This window comes from Bidens hawaiensis, unplaced genomic scaffold (genome assembly GCF_021521415.1).
Source record: "Bidens hawaiensis isolate Kalapana, Puna unplaced genomic scaffold, B.hawaiensis_p1.1 tig00024000_1, whole genome shotgun sequence".
Lineage (NCBI taxonomy): Eukaryota > Viridiplantae > Streptophyta > Magnoliopsida > Asterales > Asteraceae > Bidens > Bidens hawaiensis.
Window position 1 is genome coordinate 25,994 of NW_027493776.1, and position 22,557 is coordinate 48,550.

A 22,557-nucleotide genomic window follows, 5' to 3' on the forward strand; every position below is an offset into this window, starting at 1 on the left:
ATGACCTCATGCCCCATAAACAATTGATCTAGAAGTCAAAAAGGATCCAAATAATTAATCTGATCAGGATTACCATAGATTTCGGATGCAAATGTGTCACACCCTCAAATTTCAACTAATGGGGTTTTACCATGAAGCCCTTGACATACCAGGATCTATCCACTTGAAGAACCATTTAATAATATAAAAGAAATACCATTTAATATTACTCATCTATATGAGAAATTACAATTATAGTGTAAGTTGTATTTGCGGAAACATAAAAGTAAATAGTTTAAAAATAACATAATTGTGAGCTCAAACATGCACAACCCATCTAGGTGTAAAACAATGTTAGATAAGTGTCCATGCAATAATGAAATTCCAATCAAATGCATACATGTGCTCCTTAGCATATCTAGTGACCTGGGCAAGTATAAATGCTCAAGGGTCAACACGAAGTTGATGAGTTCATAACTTAATGTAAAAATAGTGTGCTTAGATTTAAAACATATATAATATACCCAAGTAACTAGCATGTTTACAAGCTACCAGACGGTAGAACTGAAACTGACAGTTTAGTTGTGTGCCTCGCACCTGGTCTATCATAAACTATGGCATAAAAGTTAGGTTAACATTACAACAGTTCCTCTCCTAGTCATCCTAGCGCGACTAGCCTGGGTTGGGATTGTCAAACCCAGTAGTACTACTCAATATTACCCCATAATCCCATGTTATCAGTTCAAAGAGTGTGAGGGCTTTCATGATATAAAGCATCCGGTATAAACGTGTGATTTATAAAAAACTACAAAATCAGAAGCAAGACATTGATGCTTTCTCCCTGAAAACAAGTATGCGAAAAGTTTTTGTGTTTTCACAAGAAAACAAGTACATAAAAATAGTAATGAAATCACATGATGCAGATGTTCGAGGTCTTCCTTATAAGTAAACGAATAAATTTGACTCATTAATCATAACTTAGTACGAGTTTTAAACTATGATAGTGTGTTCATGCAACAAAGTTCAAGTAATGACTCACAATGCAAACAAGTTTGACCCGACGACCCGTTGGTGATAATATTAATGCCAATAGTGTTAAGTTGTTCTAATACAATTCCTACGTCAAGTATTGGCCAATTAATCAAGCATCTCATTATATAACCATGAACGTATTCTGGATTTAAAAGACAGATTTTATGTGTAAAGATGGATTTAGTTAATTACACATAACAATCATCCAGAACTCTTTTGGACATATAGGGTTTCACAATAACTCATCAAAATCATAAAATTAACAAAAATCTAGAATCATTCTTAATATTTATGCATGTAGGAGTTTAAGAAAGCTCAAGAATCACCAAGAATTGCAAGGAACTGAAGATGGGGATTGAATTGAAGATGATTGAGAATGGTTTGGTGTCTTTCGATCGTATGAGGGCTTCCAGGAGATTGATCGCGGCGATTAGGGTTGGTTTATTTTAAATTAATAAATATTAATCGAATTTACAAGAATGACCCTTTTTAGAATGAGTTTTGGGCTTAAACTGACTTTTTTAACACCAAACCGGGTTGTAACGATTCATTATGATTAAAATGTTAACCCAAGTTAATGAAAATGAATCCTCGTTGATTCTTTTGCTAAAATTATTTTACAAAAGGCAAAAGCGTACAATTACGTGCAATCGATCGGGATTTCATGAAACCAGCTATGAGCAAAACACATAATCATTTAGCACGTAGTTTCACAAGGATAATATTATAACGTATGCTCAATAACTTACTTTTATATTTCACCAACATTTAGGGTCAGACTAGCGTGACTCGGTAATTCCTGAATTATTACTACGTGAATGTTTTCACAATAACTGACACACTTTTTTAACGATAATTAAGTGAAATACATGAATTAATGCTTGAGTTAACAGAGTTTGTATTAACGGTGTTAACTAGAAATTGTCGAGGATCACACAATGCTCATGCTATGCTTGCCATGGCAGCTCAAAATAAATCTTCGATTGATTGATCCATTGGAAAACAGAAAAAGATCTCGAGGATTGATGATACATATATTTTCGTCTTGGTCTTTGTTAGCTAGATTTGCTCATTTTGTATTAGTACATGCTTGGTTTTGCATTTATGTAAAGTCCATTCGCTAGATATGTCAGCAAATGGAGTTTTAGTTGTTCATAAGCTGGTAATGTCTGCGTATGAGTATTTTTGTGAGTCCATATGCTTGTTTGTAAGTGTGTAGGCCATTCGTCAGATGCAACACCATTCACTGGTGTGCCAGCGAATGGATTAGCGAATGTGTGTCCATTCGATTAGAAAAGTTATCGAATGAACCCTATTCCAATATATAACCTGTAATTTTTGGTTTTAGTAAGGACTTTAATTATTTTATGATCTTAACGTTCGAACGCTGTCAAATTTGTTCCAGGAAACACACAGTGCACACTAATCCCTAATTGATCGAGTTAACTCTATCAAAGAACTAGATCCAGGCTTAATAAGAATCAATCAACCTTCGTGTGTTGATATCAAGGATTCTCAATTGGTATCAAAGCAACCAGAAGTTTTGATTTGTTAAATTTGACTATCAGTTAGGTATAATTGATGTATTAATTTCATAAAACAAGCTACGAGCTAAACACATAATCATTTGCCACGTAATTTCACAAAGACAATATTAAAACATATGCTTAACTTATTTTAATATTTCATCAACGTTCGGGGTTAGACTTGCGTGATTCGGTAATTCCCGACTTACGGCTACATGAATGTTTGCACAATAACTGACACGCTTAATTAGCCATAATTAAGTGAAATACATGAATGAATGCTTGAGTTAACAGAGTTTGTATTAACAGTGTTAACCAGAAATTGTTAGGGATTACACAATGATCATACGATGCTTGCCATTGCAGCTCAAAATAAATCTTTGGTTGATTGATCCGTTAAAAAACAGCAAAAGAGCTCGGGGAATGTCGATACCTATATTGTCGTCTTGGTCTTTGTTAGCCAGATTTGCTCAGTTTGTATTAGTATAGGTTTAGTAGTTCATACGCTAGGTATGTCAGCGAATTAAGTTTTAGTAGTTCATACGCTGGTAATGTCTGCGTATGAGTATTTTTGTGAGACCATATGGTTTTTCACTTAACACAACAAACAGTTTCTCGCGAAAACTAATTTTATCGAATTTACTCAATTTAATACAATTAAACTCACATAGATGAGTTGTGAATCATTGAGAACAATCTGAAGTCCAATTCAAGTCCAATTAACATGATTAACTTCGTTAATTGATCAATTTTAAGTACGAACAATCTATATATCAATTTTGATACAATTAATCATAATTAACAATCATATTACTAATGAATTTGTCCTAAACAGTACTCAATCAGACAAAGGCTTTAATAGCATTTGAGAGAACCTGATCTGATCGATTATGAGATCATTACGTTATCGGATATAGTCAATTGATATAAATATGTTTAGGTTTTACTTTAGTGTGTGTGTTGAGAGGATATCTGGGCAGAGTAAAGAGATAGATCGAGATAGAATAAGAACTGTTATAAAACAGATAACTTACATGGGTATATATAGAAGATGACCTCACTCGTTAGGCATTCCCTAATGAATGAGCCTCATTCGCTGTCATACGTTAGATATCATTCGTCAACATAACGAATGAACACATATGTTACCCTCATTCGTTAACATCCCCTAAGGAATGAGGACGAATAAACACGCGGAGCTCATTCGTTATTAGCTACTCTAACGACTGAGCTTTACATTAGCGAATATAGCTTTACATAAATTACCAAAAGAACCCTATACATTATTCTAATTACCAAATGCTTTAAATAATGACCGAGACGAAAAACGACGTATCAACAAGATTCAAGAGCTGAAGACATACAAAGCTCAAGACGAGGGGGAGTTTGTTGATAGATCAGCTGCCGTCTCGTTCTTTTATCATTTTGGTATTTGTAATAGTATAGGGACCAGTTTTGACAATTATGTAACGGTCATTCGTTATGGGATGTTAGCGAATAAACCTGTTTTGGTTTTCTCATACGCTAGCGAATGTTAACTTATGGGATGATAATGTATAAGGTCATTTGCTACCGGGGGGGGGGGGGGGTTGTCTAGTGAATGTAAGTCATTCGCTAAGCATGTTTAGCGAATGAGTCTATCACTATAAATAGTCCTGTAATTCTATTCTAAGTTAACGATTGATTATTTTATGAACTTCTGAGTCGGTACTCAGCCCAATTATTCTCTAAAAACACACACTGAACCCTTATTATTCGTGATTGATCATATCAAAGACTAGATCCAATAGCGTATTGAATCATGATATATCTCATGCTTCCTCAGATAAAACCAAGGCAGTGGTAAATCCGATTGTTGTTGGCCCTGATCATTACGGTAGTGAGTCGAGGCGAATTTGTTACGACACCAGAATTAAACAAAACAAAAAATACCATAAAAATGGGCATGGCCCAATAGTCTTTTGCCACTTTGCCCAATAACATCTTTCTCGGAACCAAAATTCAAGTTAAATTAATAGTAATTTAGTATTTATTTTATTCTAAAGGTCTCGATCCATCAATCTACCAAGTTGACACAATTATATAGATGATGCTTAAGGTTTGAGTAAAGCAACACATTTGAGGACTGAGGTTTAAAAGTATCAAGTTTGGGTTTTCAACTTTCAGTTTTCTAACGAGTTTGGGTATTAACATTAACTTATGTTAACTTTTCTATTAAGATTAAAGGACTTTCAATCTTTTCAAATTTGAAGGACTGATCATGTAACTTAATTAGGTGATGGACTGATTATTCAATTTACTTAAAAGTATAATATTTACATGTAATAATTTATTTTTGTTTAATATTTATAACGTGTTTATAAAAAAAATTAAAATGTTTAAAACAATGTTTATTCATTCAGGAAAAGTCGAGCGCTGTAAACCCAAGCATTGCAATGGAGAGTCGACACGACCTTGGCGGGTAAAACAGATAGTTACGACGGAGAGTCGACACAAATTCGGTTGTATCGACTGCGTTTGTTGCAATATAAACAACATTGGTGAAACCCGAGGGTTGAAAACCCTTAAAATTTCGTCAAATTAACATCTAAAAAATATAATATTTAAAACGACGTTTATTCGGTAATTAAAACCTAAAAGTTTCAAATACCCGAGCGTTGCCAGTATAAGGCTTTACAGCGGTGAGTCAGTAAAATGAGTGCTTCCATAATCCTAACGTTGTGACGGTGAGTTGACACAAATTTGGTCGGTTTCGGTTACGTTCGTTACGGTACCGGAACTAAAACGAAAGGGTTGGTAAAACTCGGGCGTTAGTAAACCCGATAATTACCGATTCTGATCATTGCGACGATGAGTCAACCGTCAGGCGTTGCGGTAGTAAATCAACACGAATTCCGTCGGTAAAGATTAAGTTCGTTACGACATTGAAATAATAATAATAATAATAATAATAATAATAATAAGGTGACGTGGCCCACTTTGTCCACCACGTAGACCAATTGTAGCCTTGCGCCACTAAAGTTCCCCTTTGTTATATTGTAATAGTAATAATTGGGTTTTTCAATAGGGGCATTAACATATAACCCCTTCCTAACTTGTTTTATTACATATTTTTCTAATGCTAAACATTTAAGTACATATTTTCCCTTGTTAAACCACATATATTACGTATCAACCCATTTCATTAAAATTAACTAACTAATTGGCCATTTTACCCTTAATGAAACAATTTACATATATCCCCTTTTTAATAGTAACAATTACATATATGCCTAATTTAAACCAAACCGAGTCGGTTTTAAGACGAACATATCAAAGTTAATAAATTCATTTGAAATTGATTTTTTTAATCGTTTGCAAATGTATAAAATATTTTTTACACTAGCTTATAGGTCCCGTATTTTTAACATATGTGGCATACTAAAAATTATATCATCAAATATAAAAAGAAAATAATACAAAACCAAAAGCACTAAATAGTTTGTAGGTTTTGTGAAGAAGGAAACAACGGTTGGTTTTTTACTAACATAATATCACACAATAGTTTATAGGTTTTGTGAAGAAGGAAACGACTATGGGTGTTTTACTAGGGTTATTGTAAACTGTAAAAGGATAAAATGGTAATTAAAGACTAGAAGGGAAAATATGTAATTAAAGATTTAGCATTGGAGAAATATGTAATAAGCAAAGTTGTGAAGGGGATATATGTAAAACCCCCTTTTTAATATCCATAATTAGAATTGAACAGGAAAATTAACAGAAGTTAATATTAATACCAAAACTCTTTACAAAACTCAAAGCTTAAAACGTGAACTTGTTATTTTAAACCTTAATACTTAGGTACTCTAAACTCAGACACCATCTTTGTAATTGTGTCTGCCATGTTTCAAGTTAAACCGAGCTCGTTTAGCCAACCTTTTTACTGATTCTCTAGTTAGCCAATAATGCGGGGTCTAGGTTTCATGGTTCGCCCAAGGCCAAGATTCTTGCTTTATAAAATCTTGCGGCCGGATCTACCATTTCAGGGTATAAGCAACTGACCATAAAGCATAACCTTTAATCTAAATCTTTGCCTTTACACTTTCTAGAACTTGATCCTGTTTCTTCTGTAATTTTCTTGCTCCAAGACGTAGATATTTAATCTTGTTATCTTGGAATTTGGATTAAGAGTGTTTGCGTGTGAAAATTATGATGAAAGGGTGATGGAAATGATGGTTAGGGTTAAGCCATGGTTATATATACTCGGTGCCTTTCTTGAGCAGTTGAGCCCATCGTTCTCTTAGTAAACTCATATTAATCCATAAGTTTATTCTTTGAAATTATCTATAATAAAATAATCTTTATTTATTATCCGAGACTCGTAAACTACGGATGTTGCATTCTCACAAAAAGATTGTAAAATATTACTTCAAAAACTTAATTAAACCTGTAAATGTGTTCCTTAATTTTTATTTAGTGCAATTAGCTTTTGAGTTAAAAGTTCTTTGCTGACATCTCATTTGTTGTTATCTGGGAAAACAAGCATGCCTTCGAAACAAGATATTGGAGTCTGACTTCGGACTTGATGAAGCAAAACGTGAATCTGAGTTGGCTCTGAGGTTTATTGCTGCCGTGCATATTAATGGCGATCTCCTCTATCGTGTTAGGCGTTTGGTTGAAGCTTAGAAAAATCCTAATAACACAGATTATGGTGGAAGAACACCTTTGATATTAGTTATTAATTATTTCTAAATTTTCAAACCGCTTCTGACAGCTATTTAAGATGCTAGATCAGTTTATTAAGTTTGATATAGTTTTTAAGTTTGCATAGAAACTTGCGAGTAGAATAGTGTGCAGAGGCATCTTTGGAAATGAAGAATGCTGGAAATTGTGTTTTTACGCTGTTGCATAGCGTTTTTAAAACCGGTTCTTGTAAATCGTACACAACTTCATATTGCTGCTGCAGAATACAATTTATTGGGCTTGTGTACTCCAAAGATAGGTATGTTTTAACTTTGAAACTTCACATTTGATTTCATAGACACTTAATAGTTCCTTCATTTTACAACAGTTAACTCTTTGGTCACACGACTCTTGATGAACTCGAGTGGGTAGAAGTAAGAAACCGATAAAGATACTAGAAGATGCAATATCAGATAAGATTGCATGATATTTCTATCTCAACTTATTCAATCAATTTCTAAAGTAATTTACTATTCAAATTGTAGCGTTGTAAAATTATGTCACCTTTGAGTAGTTGGTAATGTTGCTGATTTGTGACCAGAAAGATAGTGTTACTGAATTGTTTGAAGAACAAATGATAAATATAACCGCATGAGTAGGTTATAAATTAAAACAAATTAAAACTTTATTACATTCACAAATTCTTAGTCACTTGGGAAAACAAATTAAAACTTTATTACATTCACAAATTCTTAGTCACCGGCCTTCACTCTTCATAGTCATTTGTAGTACTGCAATCATAGTCAACGTTGACCACATCACCACCACCACCACCACTTCCACCTCCTCCTCCTGTAAGACTTTGGACAAAATCCTGGCCAATCTTCTGCATCACACCCTCAACAAATCCGTTCACCATCGCATCCGCCAGTCCATTTTGATTAGGTTGTGGTGGTTGTTGCATCTGGTAGTTTTGAACACCGACTGGTGCTGGCGGCTGTTGTGTTGGAACCTGGTAACTTTGATAACCAACAGGTGCTTGTGGCGGTGGAGGACCCTGGTAACAGTGACCAACTGGTGCTTGTGGTTGCGTCGGGCGCTGGTAACTTTGGCCAGCAACAGGTGCAGGGTTCTGTGTTTGCCAGTAAGTTTGACCATGACCCGTGCTCATGCTATGTGCAAGTGGCTGAGGTTGGTGGGAGACCGAACCTGGACCTGGATACGAGTGACTGTGTTGCAGAGCTGGCTTAGCGGTGGCACAGTGTAGATGAACATCAAACTCACACGAAACACAACGGTAGAGCCACTGGTCAGCCGAGCCGACGCTCTGGCACACATCACACGAGAACCCTGACTTTTGACCATATGGGGATGAAAAAGTAAGGACAAGCGGGTGCGGATGGAACGGGTGGTTGACCGAGAGGGGTTTGGTGGCACACAACACATGCAAGTCAAAGTCACAGACCTGACAATGGTAACTAAATCGGGTTCCTTGTTGACTGCAGGCGTCACACCGAAAGAAACCACCCGGGTATATAGAGGTGGGAAGAAGGGAAAGCGCGTGTTCAAGGTGGGACGGGTGAGTGATTAGTTCGGGAAACTTGGAGCACGACGCGTGTAAGAAAAAGTTGCACGGTCTACATGCGTAGATGTGGTCGAATGAAGAAACGAGGTGGTTGCAGCCTGCACAACTGATGTTGGTTTGTAGTTGGAGGTTTGATGATAATTGAAGGAGATGAGGGTGGCTTGAGTGCTTGATTTGTGTGTTGTGCATCAACTTACCCATCTCTCTCTCTCCACAATTGGTGATTTGCGTTTAGGGAAGAATAATGTTATAGGCAGGCTGGAGGAGTTGACTTTAGAGATTTTTGACTGTGTCAAAGTCAACTTATACTCATTTGGTTTCTGGTTGTGGCCAATAAAGAAAACAGGAATTTTATAACACGTATTCGTATTACATTTTTCAACTTTTCCGTTTACAAATATTTAAGTTTTTTTCACACGTCTTATTTACCAATGAATAAGTTATAGTTGGTGTGACTAGAGTTAATTAACCTGTCTATTTCTTTAAGATCAGTGAAACTATATTATCTTTTAATTTGATCAATTAGTAGTGTATATTTATTTGAAAAATAAAAAATATAGAGTTGTGTTTATAATATGAGAAAATTCCTAAAACGATCCAACAGTAGAGAGAGAATCCCCAATTGATCCAAAGTTTAAAATCATTCTATTAAAATTCTACTGAAAATAATCGGAGAAGACACATTTGGAATCGTGCCAATGCGTTTAATGTAGATGTCGTGCTCTAATGAAAAACAAGTATTTATAATCACATAAATACCTATAACTGGTACGGGTAAGTAAGGTCATCTCCACAGGGAATCAGTGAAAAGTGCAAGTTCGCCTCATGACTTATTAAATATTAATCTAAGCGGACATTGGATGTCAAGCAGTTTAGAAAGATGTATTAGAAACACACAATTACTTTCAACTTTTGTAAACAATTATGAAAAAGGTGTTTCACTTTAGGTTCAGGTAATGCGATAACAAAGTAATCACAGATTCATTAATTGATTGCGCAGTAATTAGTAGACCTAACAATTTGGTTGTGATGACAAGCGAAACCCTATCCGAATTGTTGACACAACTGAACACGATCTGCCTAATTACTAGTTTATATTATCAAAACCAATTGATATGCAATGACAAACGGTTTTGGATTAATGACAAAAGAACCTAGTCCTAAATGTTGATGAACGCAACCAGATAAGTGATGCAGTATTTGATAATCAAAAACATAAATTATTTAAACAATCAATTGATAAAGTAGAACAAGATCAAATAACAAACTCAATCAAGTTCTTAATCACTGAAACACAAAGAATCCGATCATGGTGTTTACACAAAACCCTAGCCTAAAGTGAAAACAAAGGTTTTTAGCTTGACATCGGCATAACGATTAACTCGGTTATCTGATAAAAGGATTGAAGCATGTGATGATTGGGCAAACTAAGGGCTCCGGGATGATGCAAAATCTCCCCCAGGTTCTTCTATAGCTCCTGAAACAATTGATATGTCAAATGGGGGCTGAAAAACTGATTATATATCAGTTAGGGTTTTTTTTCCGTTTAGCACAAAGGGTTTTTTGACCCCTAGTTCATGTCGCGCAAAGTAAAATAACCTCATATTCAGCTTTGTCTCATTGAGAAACCCGAAATTCATATATTATGGGTCCTGTAACTCATTTTCTAGGCCGAGATATACCCGTTTTACTAAAAGCACTTTCCTGTTAACCCGTCTTGTTCACTTTTCGCTTCGGCTTCGGGTTTCTCATCCAAGCCCTTCCTGAATCCTTCTTAACCATCCATCTATGTTTTCCTATGTTTCCATGTTCTTGGGGCTTGCTTAATTTTCATCTAGATGGCTCTAAATTAGCTCGTTTAAGCTCCGGACACCTTTGATTATAAAAGAACTCAAATTAATTGTGCTCACTATATATAAACAATTAAAATACATGAAATAACATATATATACACATGATTTATACCTGACCATCACATCCTCGCACTTATCCTTTTTCGTCCTGAAAAAGAATTTGCAATGGAATCATAATTAGAAACTGACTTCCCAAACATTTAGGTTACTTAATTAATTACAGATAACACAAAAACCGTGATTTCCAGTATTGCTATCCACTTAAGCCCAACCGCCAATAATTCAGACCTCTAATCATGCTTAGCTTTTAAGTTCACGTTAACATTCAGTCTAAGGGTCTCATACCTAGGATCACAAGTCCACCTAAAACGTTTCATATATGTCAAAGCAAAGATAAAATCATAAAGATTTTTCTACCGTTGCAACCCAAAAACTTGTAAATATTAAAAATTAACTTCACAGATGGACAAATAAATGAATGAACTATTTGAGCATTTGCATTTGAATATATTTTAAACCTCACCCATGGATGTTCTCACCGTGGTTACTAGCCCAGTGTGAAATGAATCATATAAGTTGTTGGTCGTTACTCGTGAACGTTCATTAATCCTCACCCAGAGCCCTATTCGCCAAGCTGCTAACTTGAGGGAAAACACATAGGTTGTTGGATCTTAATTATGCCATTATTTATCGATCCTCATCCATAGATGCCATCTCAAGGTACTATCCCGAAGGGAGTCACATTAAATTATTGGATCGTTTTCAATAATCTCATTTTTAATCTCATTTATTATGGATTAATGGGGCGCACACTTGTGTCCCAGTTAAGTGAGATCAAATTTCAAATTTTACAAGGTTTTAACCTACAATGGTGCTCTTTTATTATGTTAGACATTTCGGTTTCACTGTTTTCCTAATATGAGAACCCACAAGACTCAATGATTTTAAGTATTAGTATATTATTACATTCTCAGAAGCTTTTCCATATCGGTTAGGTCTACTAATACATCCCAAGTTAAGTGTGTTTCTGATTTTTTTTTCATATATATATTAGTTTTGAAAAACAATTCCCAATTTTTCTATCATTTTCCATTATTTTGAAAAAAATTCTTAATTCAAGGAAATTTTTTAATTATTATTATTATTATTATGTAAACATTTATTTTCAATGTCTCACATCTCCACACATGAGGTAAACATTGTCCTCAATGTTAAAAATTTAGCTTTTAAAAGAACATTAATGAGGACGGGATTAAAATTTACTGGTTATTAATTTTAAAATTGGGCTAAATGTGATGGTCCTAACAATTTATACAATTACACTCTTAACACAAAACTAGAAAAACAAAGAAAATTATCATAACGAAATCACCTGATATAGGTAACTCGTGTGCACTCGTGCTGGCCTAAACGAACCTGTCTCCTCAACTCACTCAACAATATCTGCAAACTGTCAAAAGTGTAGAAGCACGCTTCTCACAACTGTTAGAATAGGTCTTTTAAAATATTTGCAAAACTGTTAATTTTAATTACCAAGCTGAGTCAAAAAAATTTCATAATTAAATCTGTTAAATGAGAAAAAATGTTAGAAGACCTAACTCCTTTTCGTAGAATCACGATTGCATTTTGCATATGCATTAAGCCCTTTAAACACCCCGGTAGCCCGAGTGGACAAGTATGGTCTCGTGAGGGTTAACAGTGAACTACGCCCACAAAGTTCAAGTACAACAAAAGTATACACGTACCTGAATTAACCATAGAAAAATAACGTAAATACTCCAGAAGCTCGATAGGATAAGTGATTATTTTATTATTATTAGAATATTTTTCTCCTTTTTATAGTTTAAATTCGGTCGCGCTATGCGAACTGATGTAAGTCGTGTTCTTCGCGTAATGCAAAGAACCATTTTCTGGATAATATTTTTGTCCTTCGCGTAGCGCGAAGGGACCTGGTGACAGGGAATTTTGAGGATTTTTATATTGAAAATTTTTCTATCTCTCAAACTTTGACTCCCTTAGACTCCTCTGAACGTGTTCCAACGCTTAAAACAGACAACCCATACGTGAAGCGCCATCCACTTGATAGCTCACTTACTGAAACACTTGAATTCTGATCCACCTTGTGGCTTCCCCACACTTGATCTGTGCTACAGTGGTACGTTTGAAATAAAATAGTTAAAAGCGCTACAATCATAAAATAAAATACAAACTAAAAATAAAATTCAGGTTGCCTCCCGGTCAGCGTTAAGTTTTTGTTAAGGTCTTCCGCCGGACCATTACCTGATTTGGAGGTTATGGTGGTCTAATGGAACACTTATGTAGCGTTCGTCACTTTTTAAACCTGAAAACCCAACCCATTTCGAATTTTCGGTTTTTGTTTATATATATATATATATAGGGTTGAGTTCAATGAAGAAATCATATTAGTGTGAGAAGTTGGAGAAATCCTTAGAACCAATCAAATTTTTTGTTTTTATTTTTCTAAAATAATTAACTTTGGGGGCATATTAGTAATCCTAACAATATTATAAATATGGTAAATATTAATTTAATAATCTATCTGATATATTGTAAATTGGTAAAACAACAATTAAAAGAATTTTTATTAATCCCGTATGAAAGATCAACTAACAACCCTAACTACCGTTTCTAATACCTTTCTTCAACCTTCATCCTTCATTGAAGATTTATGTTGTCGATTTATAGCTCAACAATCTGCCTACCAATCCCGTATCAATTCAAAAGAAGATCAAGATTTATGTTGTCGATACATAGCCCCGGTTTCATCAATCCATTCATATCGCAGGTTTCATCAATCCATTCATATCGCCGGTCCGTTCAATCGATTCATATCGCCAGTCCATTTATCATATACCAATGCATATGATAATGCATGTTTTCTAAATATCAATCTTAATTTGTTTACCCAATAGTTTCCTAATTTAATTTAATCATGGTTACTGGTTATATGAACAAGTAAATCGGATGATAAAAAAATATTTTCCTTTAATAAGTTTTTAAATATTCCTTATTTGTTAGTGGATATTCTTTCAATTTAGATTGATCTTTGATTATCAATTTTATTATTATAATGATTTTCTTTTATGCAGAAAGTATCCTTTGTGTTATTTAGGTGTATATTATTTAATTTACAGGATTCATTGCTCATATTATATATACAATCCCCCATTACATCCTATTTTTCAAACATCAGTATCACAGTTCCTCATTTTCTTTAGATGGATAATCAATTGACTTCAATCCAAGCAGGGTCTAGTGGGTAGACCAACATCTAATTTTGAAGGTTCTAGTCAAATGTTTCATGCCAAATTTTTTATATTTTTTTAATAATTTTCTTACAGTGAATTTATAGATACCTGTTATCATTGTGTATGATTATGTAGGTTTTATTCAAACCGTTACTTTAAATGTGAATACTATCGTATCAATGTTAGTTAAACCTATGTGTTTTTTGTTTTAATGAATTCGAAAAAATTTGCTTCTTACAGTTTTTTCCTTGAAAAAAACTCTTGATGTCAATAGTGTTAATTCTGTTATATGTTTTTGTATCTTTTAGGAATTTTTAAATTTGTTTTTTTCTTAAATAGCTGCCATTTTTCATCTTGTTTTTATCCAATGCAGGTTCGTGTAGGTTTTTTTTTCATGATACATTTTTGATTATTATGTAGGTTTTGCATATGTCTTCATTTTATTGTTGTACATATCTTCATTATATTTTTTTATTAAGTTTTAATGTTATGTTAATTACTTTTTTTAGTATATGGGGATGAAAGCAACACAATAGAAAGCTCTCCAATCATTAACGATGCATCAATTGACGAATCAACTTATCAAGACAATACAATTAACGAACTTAAGAACCAAGCACTCATTACGTATGAACTGTCTTTTTTTATATAATAATTCCCATTTAAAATTATATGATTTTTTTTGTTTTACAGGTGTAGAAATAGTTCATCCTAATGTTTACTTTTCACCTAACGGAACAAAGTACTGGATACCAAATGTTCCCGCATATGAGAAACCTAAGAAAGATGCTGAATTCAACAAATGGGAAGATGTTGGCGACATGTACAAGTCATATGCAGACAAAGCTGGATTTGAAATAAGATGTTCAACTAAAACATACACAAACGGTGTTCTGACACATATGTACAAAGTGTGCGCAAAAAATGGTAACCTGCGTTTCAAATCCGTTGACACAATGAACCCTACATCCTCCTCGTCCAAGCAACGCAACCCAAGGAGTAAGCGTACGTGATGTGGTGCATGTATACGACTCAGTGTTACTGGTTTACAAGGATCAGAAACATACACCATATATCACTTCAATGAGCCCCACAATCACGATCTCGTGAACAAGCATAAGATGGATCTAACTAGAGGCGAAAGACAGATTTTCCAGACAAGGAATTCATTCAAGGCCTCCATACCATGGGGTTCAGCCCCACAAAAGCTCATTGTGTTCAAAGCTCCCTGAAGGGTGGTCAGCACAATGTAAGAGGAACTAAGGATGATTGGAAGAACCATGCTCGAGACGTTAGGTGTTATATTTCTGATAGAGATGCTCAAATGGTTATCAATAAGATCACAAGTAACACCCTTCACTTTACTAACTATTTTTTCGAGCACTTTGTTGAGAATGGTGAACTACAAGCAATGTTTTGGGCTGATAATATATCCCGAAGCAACTACAAGTTGTTTGGCGATGCCTTAGCCTTTGATGCTACGTATCACACTAACAGGTAATCATCTTCAACTACACATTATTAATATGTTACGTTAGTTTGTAACTAATAGTTATTCTTTTTAATTTAGGTACTCAATGGTTTTCGTTCCCTTCACGGGGGTTGACTGCCACAAAAAATGTGTTAGAGTCCTTCCTTAAGGCACATGTCACGCAACCTAAGTTGGTTTTGACTGACCAAGATCCGGCTATGAAACAAGCAGTTTCAACTGTTTTGATAGACGCCACACACATGCTATGCATGTGGTATGTTACTGAAAAAATCCTTTCAAGGCAAGTTTTTCTTACCTAACGTACTCATAACAAAACTCCTAACTTGTAGGAGTCTGAATGTTAATTCTTTTACCATTTGTTTTTTTTTTGTTCCTTTTAGGAATTCTAATTTTTTGTTTTCTTAAAACCTGTCAATTTTTTATTTCCATAAAAAATGTTAATTTTTTTCCCTATCTATGATTTATGTAGGTATGTGTAGACTGTTTCTGTAGGTATGTGTAGACTGTTTGAAACTGATTGATTATAAATACATATACCATATCTTACGTACTTGTGCCCCCCATTTCCATTTAATGTAATTAATAGTGCCTGATGTTAATCCACATACACACATTCATGAACTAGTTGTATTGTCTAGTTAGTGAATCACCTACACAGTTTTATTCATGTTATTTATATGTAATTTAGCTATAGCGGCAACAGATCTCTCTTTACATATTATAACCAGAATTATTGGATTGTTCACGCATTAACCTTCTACTTTAACATACTTTGTTATTAAGAGCTTAAAGGAGACATACAACGCAACAGAGAACTAAAGAAGCGTATTCATAAACTTGTGTGGAACGTTTTCATCAAACCCGAGACTTTTGAACACCGATGGAATGAAATGATCGAGGACTTCAACTTGTCCACTAACAAGTGGTTAACAGACATGTTCCGTGTATGTCATCAATGGGTTCCTACTAACTTCAGAGAGTTACCCATGTGTTGTTTGATGAAAACCACATCAGGATGTGAGAGTTCAAATTCACAATTCAAGGTATATTCTAACGAAGGAAACACTCTAGTTCAGTTTATGCTTTGCTTCGAACAAGCTCCAAGCTCTCAACGATTCATGCAACGAAAACTACAAAATAATACCACTACAACTGCTCCAAGCTGACTTGTTGCCTGTTGAACTTCATGCTTCCCAAGTAAACACAGTATTGATTTTTAAAGAGGTATAGAAAGAAATATACGAGGGGCTATATCAGTGTTCCCGTGACCAATTCGAGTCAGACAACAGATTAAAGATCCACTTTGTTATTCACAACGATAAGAAAAAACGTTTAGCTGGCACGTTCAAGGTTATTTCTTGGTAACATCTTTTTTTGTTTTTTGGTCATTCTTAAACGCATTTGATGGCTGACTATCGTATTTTCTATGATCTAGGTAACTAACAAACCGGAGGAAAAGTCCTTTACATGTTCGTGTAGGCTGTTCACTAGTATCGGTTACCTTTGCAGACACGTGTTTTGTGTCTTCAAAACCGAACTTATCGACGCAATCCCCGCAACGTACATACCTACATGCTAGAGGAATGATGTGTTGTCATCTTCAATATTTAACATTGAATACAGGTACGGTGTTCTTTAGATGAACGGTCAAGACTTAGACACGAGTTTATCACGTTGACCAACCAATGCGCTGATTGGGCAAGGGGAGACATAAGCTATGGTCGAACAAATGAAACAATTAAAGGACAGAATTTGGCAGGAGCTACCTACGGAACCCGAATGTAACAGCAAGTCAATCATAATTCAAGATTTTCTTGGAGTCAAAGAACCCGAAACTATATCTGTAATCGCACCTAAAGGAATACACAACAAGGGTTCGGGTACACGCATGCGCAAGATTGGGCCAAAAACTATTCCACACGGACTTGACTACAACCTTACACACTTACATAGCAACTACATTACCTCATACATCATGAAACAATTTAAAGGACACAAACCTCCATAAACTTAAACAAACTAACTCTTTCTATACCTTCGATATCATAACATTACACTATCTTTACTGACATGCTTTCACCCCCCCCCCACCTGCCACATACTAAATTAGTAACCATCATGCATACTCAATTTAATAACGTAGACCTTCATGTTTGTTACACACACCACACTTACAACGACTCTGTTACCCACATGCATCCTACGTTATCCTTCACATGTAACTAATGGTCCACATTACATAATAACATTACACCAACGTTCATATACACCATCGTTCACATATAACTAATATCATTACAACATCATTCATCTAACCTTATTGTCTAAAACACCGGTAGACCAAATTATAAAACCAGTTATCAACAACCTTACTCTTGACAATGTCTTTTTCCAGAAAATGAAAAACAACAATACACACACGATTACTCCTTGTGTTGACAAAATATTTCACCAAATTTGAATGCATGTACTCTAATTTGACAAACGAACAATTTATATTAAGAAATTAGCTACTACATTAACATTGATACAATTGCCTGCACATACCTTCACCTACCCCACAAAGGCGAATAACTAACTTTGTACTTTAACTATTAATAAACCTCATTTAAAAACATCGAACACCTATTTGACCTCCAACACATCAGTAACAAAGAAATAGATATATAATAAAACGCTTGCATTAATTAAAACATTCGAACTGAAAACCGTTAAACATAGTTTGTGACAAAACAAAGAACAAAATAAAACCATAACACAACCATCCATAACATCTATTTCAAACATAAACAAAAGGCCAAAAACTACTAAAACCAAATGTCTTCAACACACCATGCTTATGACTATCTTAACTTACCATTCATTCAGATTGTAGAACCTTGTTAATTTGATCTCGCTTCAGATTTATGTCCGACAACAGAAACTTCGCGACATACTTAATCAGTAGACTTTCCACCTGTTTTTCTGCTTCTTCGGATCATTACTAAGCCCAGCATCCCAATCCCTGTCACCTGTGTAAATCTCCATGTGTCGCATTAGAACTATCCCCGCATCTTCGTAATTGTTTCCAGTTTGCCACTTCATCTTCAACCTTTCTGGGTTCAGTGAGTTTACTGCAGCAAGCCTCGGATGTCCGACCTCGCGTAGGTACTTCATAAACGACCGTTTATGAAAAATGTAATTTTAAAGTTATACTTCATTACATAACTACATTTAATAACAAACATGTTTTAATTTACATATTACATTGCATAAAACTTACCATCATATAAACTGTCTTCATACACTCGTTTAAGTACTCGGCATCGATGGTTTTCTCTGCCCTAGATCTCCGTTTTTTCTTGTCCGGGTCAACTCTATCAATAACCACTATTGCCAATTTTTTTAAATCAAAACAGAGAAGATAATAATGGTCGGCTGATTTGACGGGGAAGAAAATCATATCGTATGCCCTTGGTGTCAAATCACAAGTATCTCCTCCCATCACACATGATATATTACCCTTCACCATACTATCAATCCTTTGCTCGGTATTGGTTAAAGCACCCCCACTTACTCCCTTCTGTTTATAAAAAACAAAAGACACTGCAACATTAACTACTCTCATTATAGACAACATAGCTTAATAACTATACTAAAAAATTATTTTAACAGCTGATTAAAATCCACTTACCAGCAACATGCATCCGCAAAACAGCCTATATTTGATCCGCTATCCCGCTTTTCCTCTATATTGTTCAGTACCAATAACCATCATTCAAGAACATTGTGATTTATGTTCATGTCAGGTTGCAAGCTTTCAAACAGACCACGCACCCCGAAGTGATCGTATTTCATAACGAAAATATACTCCCTAAACACATCATACAACAAATTTAATAATTAAAATATTATAAAATTCAATTGCATTTACTTACATACGTATATACTAACCTTTCATCGCCTCCTATCCTCCACAGGTAACGCCAAACCTCATTTTCCGACTTCTCTTCCTTCTTGCCAACATCAACTGCCCCATTCATAAACGGTGACCTTAAAGCATACCCTAAACGTGTGGCTCTTTTTGGCCTTTCAAATACATCTTTTCCCTTAAGCTTACTAGAAACAACACTCAACGGAACTTCCTCCATGTCACTATCAAACCCTTCAATACCTTCACAAACATCTTGTTCCCTACGAACAACTTCCCCGACCAAATTCACCCCACCTTCTTTACTTATAACCGGTCTTGTGTTAGTCCCAAACTGAACGACGGACCAAAAGCATTGTCACATTTTTTGACAGAACCTGATTCTTTTCTTTTTAACTCAACAATCTCAACCGACCTAACGACTTGGTCCACTCACTCCTCGTCATTCCACAACTGCGTTAAAGTTTCTTGCTCCTCTCTTACTTCCTCCACAACTTCCTTATCTGCTTCAACTACTAAATGTGAGGGTGTCTGAAATAGTTTACCAGCAAAGGTCTCGTACATATCACATAGCCTCCTAATGCCACCATTGTCTGGGTGTTTTACTACTGCTTCACTGGGAACTCCCTCAAATTCTTTTTTCCCTTCATAAATCACCCTTACCAAGGACTCCAAACGTTCGACCATCTTCTACATCAACATAACAAATTAACTAGTATCAAAGTTATTTTACGAGGTTTTATTACACGAGTTGCAAATCAAACTAATATAACGGTAACACTTCATGTCTCCATAAACTTACCTTCACATCAACTATCGGTGTAGCTACACTATCTAACTCCTTCCTTCGCTCACTGTATGTTCCCTCTTCTTCACCAAACAACTTCCTAATTACTCCCTTCCCAAACCCTCCAAGCTGGATTTCCTTTTGCTCACGATCTTTCAGTTTATCAAAACTCCATTCTTCCAAAGCCACCTTAGTACATACACTTTGTACGGATTCCCAAGTTGTTGAGTCAACGCAAAATAGCTACAATGCAAGAAACATATTGATACGTCATTTATAAAACACATACTTTTGGCATAATTAAATAAATACAGCCTACATAAGATTAATTTATCAACTAACCGATAGAATGGTAAGCGGACCTAGGAAATAATCATCAGGATCCTCCCTGCTCCATTTTTCTTACAATCTTTCAAACTCCCGAAAATTAGATCACACCAATCGAGATTTCTCACAACCGTATCCTCCTTGAAGTTGAAGAACGTAAGGTACGACATCAGACACTTCCCATTCCCTTGAAATTCAACCATGCTTGTGATGAACAACATCACAAAATCCAACTTAAACATCCAATCGACATAGTTGTACTTCTCCAGTTTATCAGCTATAATAGCTGCACTAACCTCTTTTTCATTACTATTGAAGGCTCTCCACTGTTTTCTAAGATTCCTATTACCTTTTCTGTCATCACTTCTTTCTATCCTAACACCTCCCATCGGTAAACTAGTTAGCTTATTAATCTTCTCCTTCGTGATCTCAATATTACAACTATCGACCTTTATGCTCATCGCAGCACTATCAAACCTGTCAACAACATAGTAACCTAAACATGAGGGGATCCCTGCTACATTCAACTTTAGTATTTTATCAAATCCCCATTCCTTAACAGCTTCCTTTTGTTGTTTAGATAGATGTTGCAACCCACTCCATTGAGAACGTGGTGACGAGCGCGTCCGTAGGCTTGGAACCCCGACATTTTTCTTCCTTTGAATCCTTTTTTTCTTAGCATCCTTTCCTACATTTCCCGCATGTGGCACATTCACAACAAAATCATCATCTTCCCCGACATTTGTTTTTGATGTCCCTTCACCTACTTTCCGCTCACCACCTAGTTTTTTTCTTACAACACAAGCTCAAAATGTTAGCCACACTGACTAACCTGATTCGATCAAGTATTACAAAATTACCTTTACTAGACAGCACTTCCACATCGTGTTCCGATAGGTTGTCAACTGCATTATCAAATAAATACCTTATTAAAACATAACTCAGCAACACCTAACAAGTTTAAAATGCTAAATGCTCTACATCCATTACCTCTACTTCTCTTTATACCACAGCTCTCACTTCCTTCCTTCGTCTTATTGGTAACCATTTCACGTTCTACACCTGCGATCAACCAAAATGTTAGTTATTGAATGACACGCATATTGACCTTCACAACCTACACACTTCTATTTATACACCAATGTACTTACTAACATCACCCAAACACAACTCATTCTCTACATTACCTAAAACATAATTTACATTACCTACACATACAAACCAAATAAGATGAAAACTTAGTGAATGACAAGCATGTTAACCTTCACAACCTACACAATGATTATGATACACGACTACATATAGTAACATCACCCAAGCACAACTCTCATAATCTACATTTCCTACAATATAATCTACATTACCTTCATTTACACATTAGTTAACACCAAACTACGAAAATAACCAGCATATTCTACATTACCTATACATACAAACAACCAAATTGTAATACTCTACCCTTCATCAGTTACTAGAAAATAAATTCACTACATCTATTAACATGCTTCCTACACAGAAAACCCTACATATCAACACGCTAACAACGCAGCAATTTCATGCCAAAATAAATAAAACCATCATATACAAATACAACAGCTACCTACCCTACTCATACATGATTTCTTTTTTATACAACTTTACCTTTCACATTGGACCCCATTGGCGACCTAACTCGAATCTTCTTTGAAGATCTTCTGTCACTACTTCTTCCTAATCAATAACATAAAATAACAAGTTACATGTCTCTTTATTAATAACCAATCTTACTCGGTTATAGATTCAAAAAAACATACCTTTCTTCAAGGACATCTTCTTCTTCATCTTCTAGTTACCTACATATTGGAGAACAAACACAGTTTATTATTCGCACCTTACATTTTAGAAATACACACAACTAATATCAACTTGATAACACTATTAAAGACGATTTCTCATAAAAACCCGACTCATAGACACAAAAAATTATGGTTGCATGCATTAAACCCGAAACCAAAATCATCCTACATCATTGAAATCACAACGAAGATCGATCGAAAACCCTAACCTCCGAAACCCGCCATCGATTATCAGCCAAACACAAAGAAGCTTTTCAATAACCGATTTCGCTATTATAGGCTATGTGAACGAGAATCTTT

At 35.1% G+C, this 22,557-nt stretch overlaps 1 protein-coding gene across 1 annotated transcript; it reads left to right on the plus strand.

The window, feature by feature from the left end:
- Positions 1-15,092: 15,092 nt before the first annotated feature.
- LOC143568500 (protein FAR1-RELATED SEQUENCE 5-like) lies at positions 15,093-15,546 on the plus strand. The gene is made up of 2 exons (XM_077054652.1): positions 15,093-15,403; positions 15,477-15,546. Exons 1-2 carry the CDS (start codon positions 15,093-15,095, stop codon positions 15,544-15,546), a joined length of 381 nt encoding a protein of 126 aa, XP_076910767.1.
- The last annotated feature ends 7,011 nt before the right edge of the window (positions 15,547-22,557 follow it).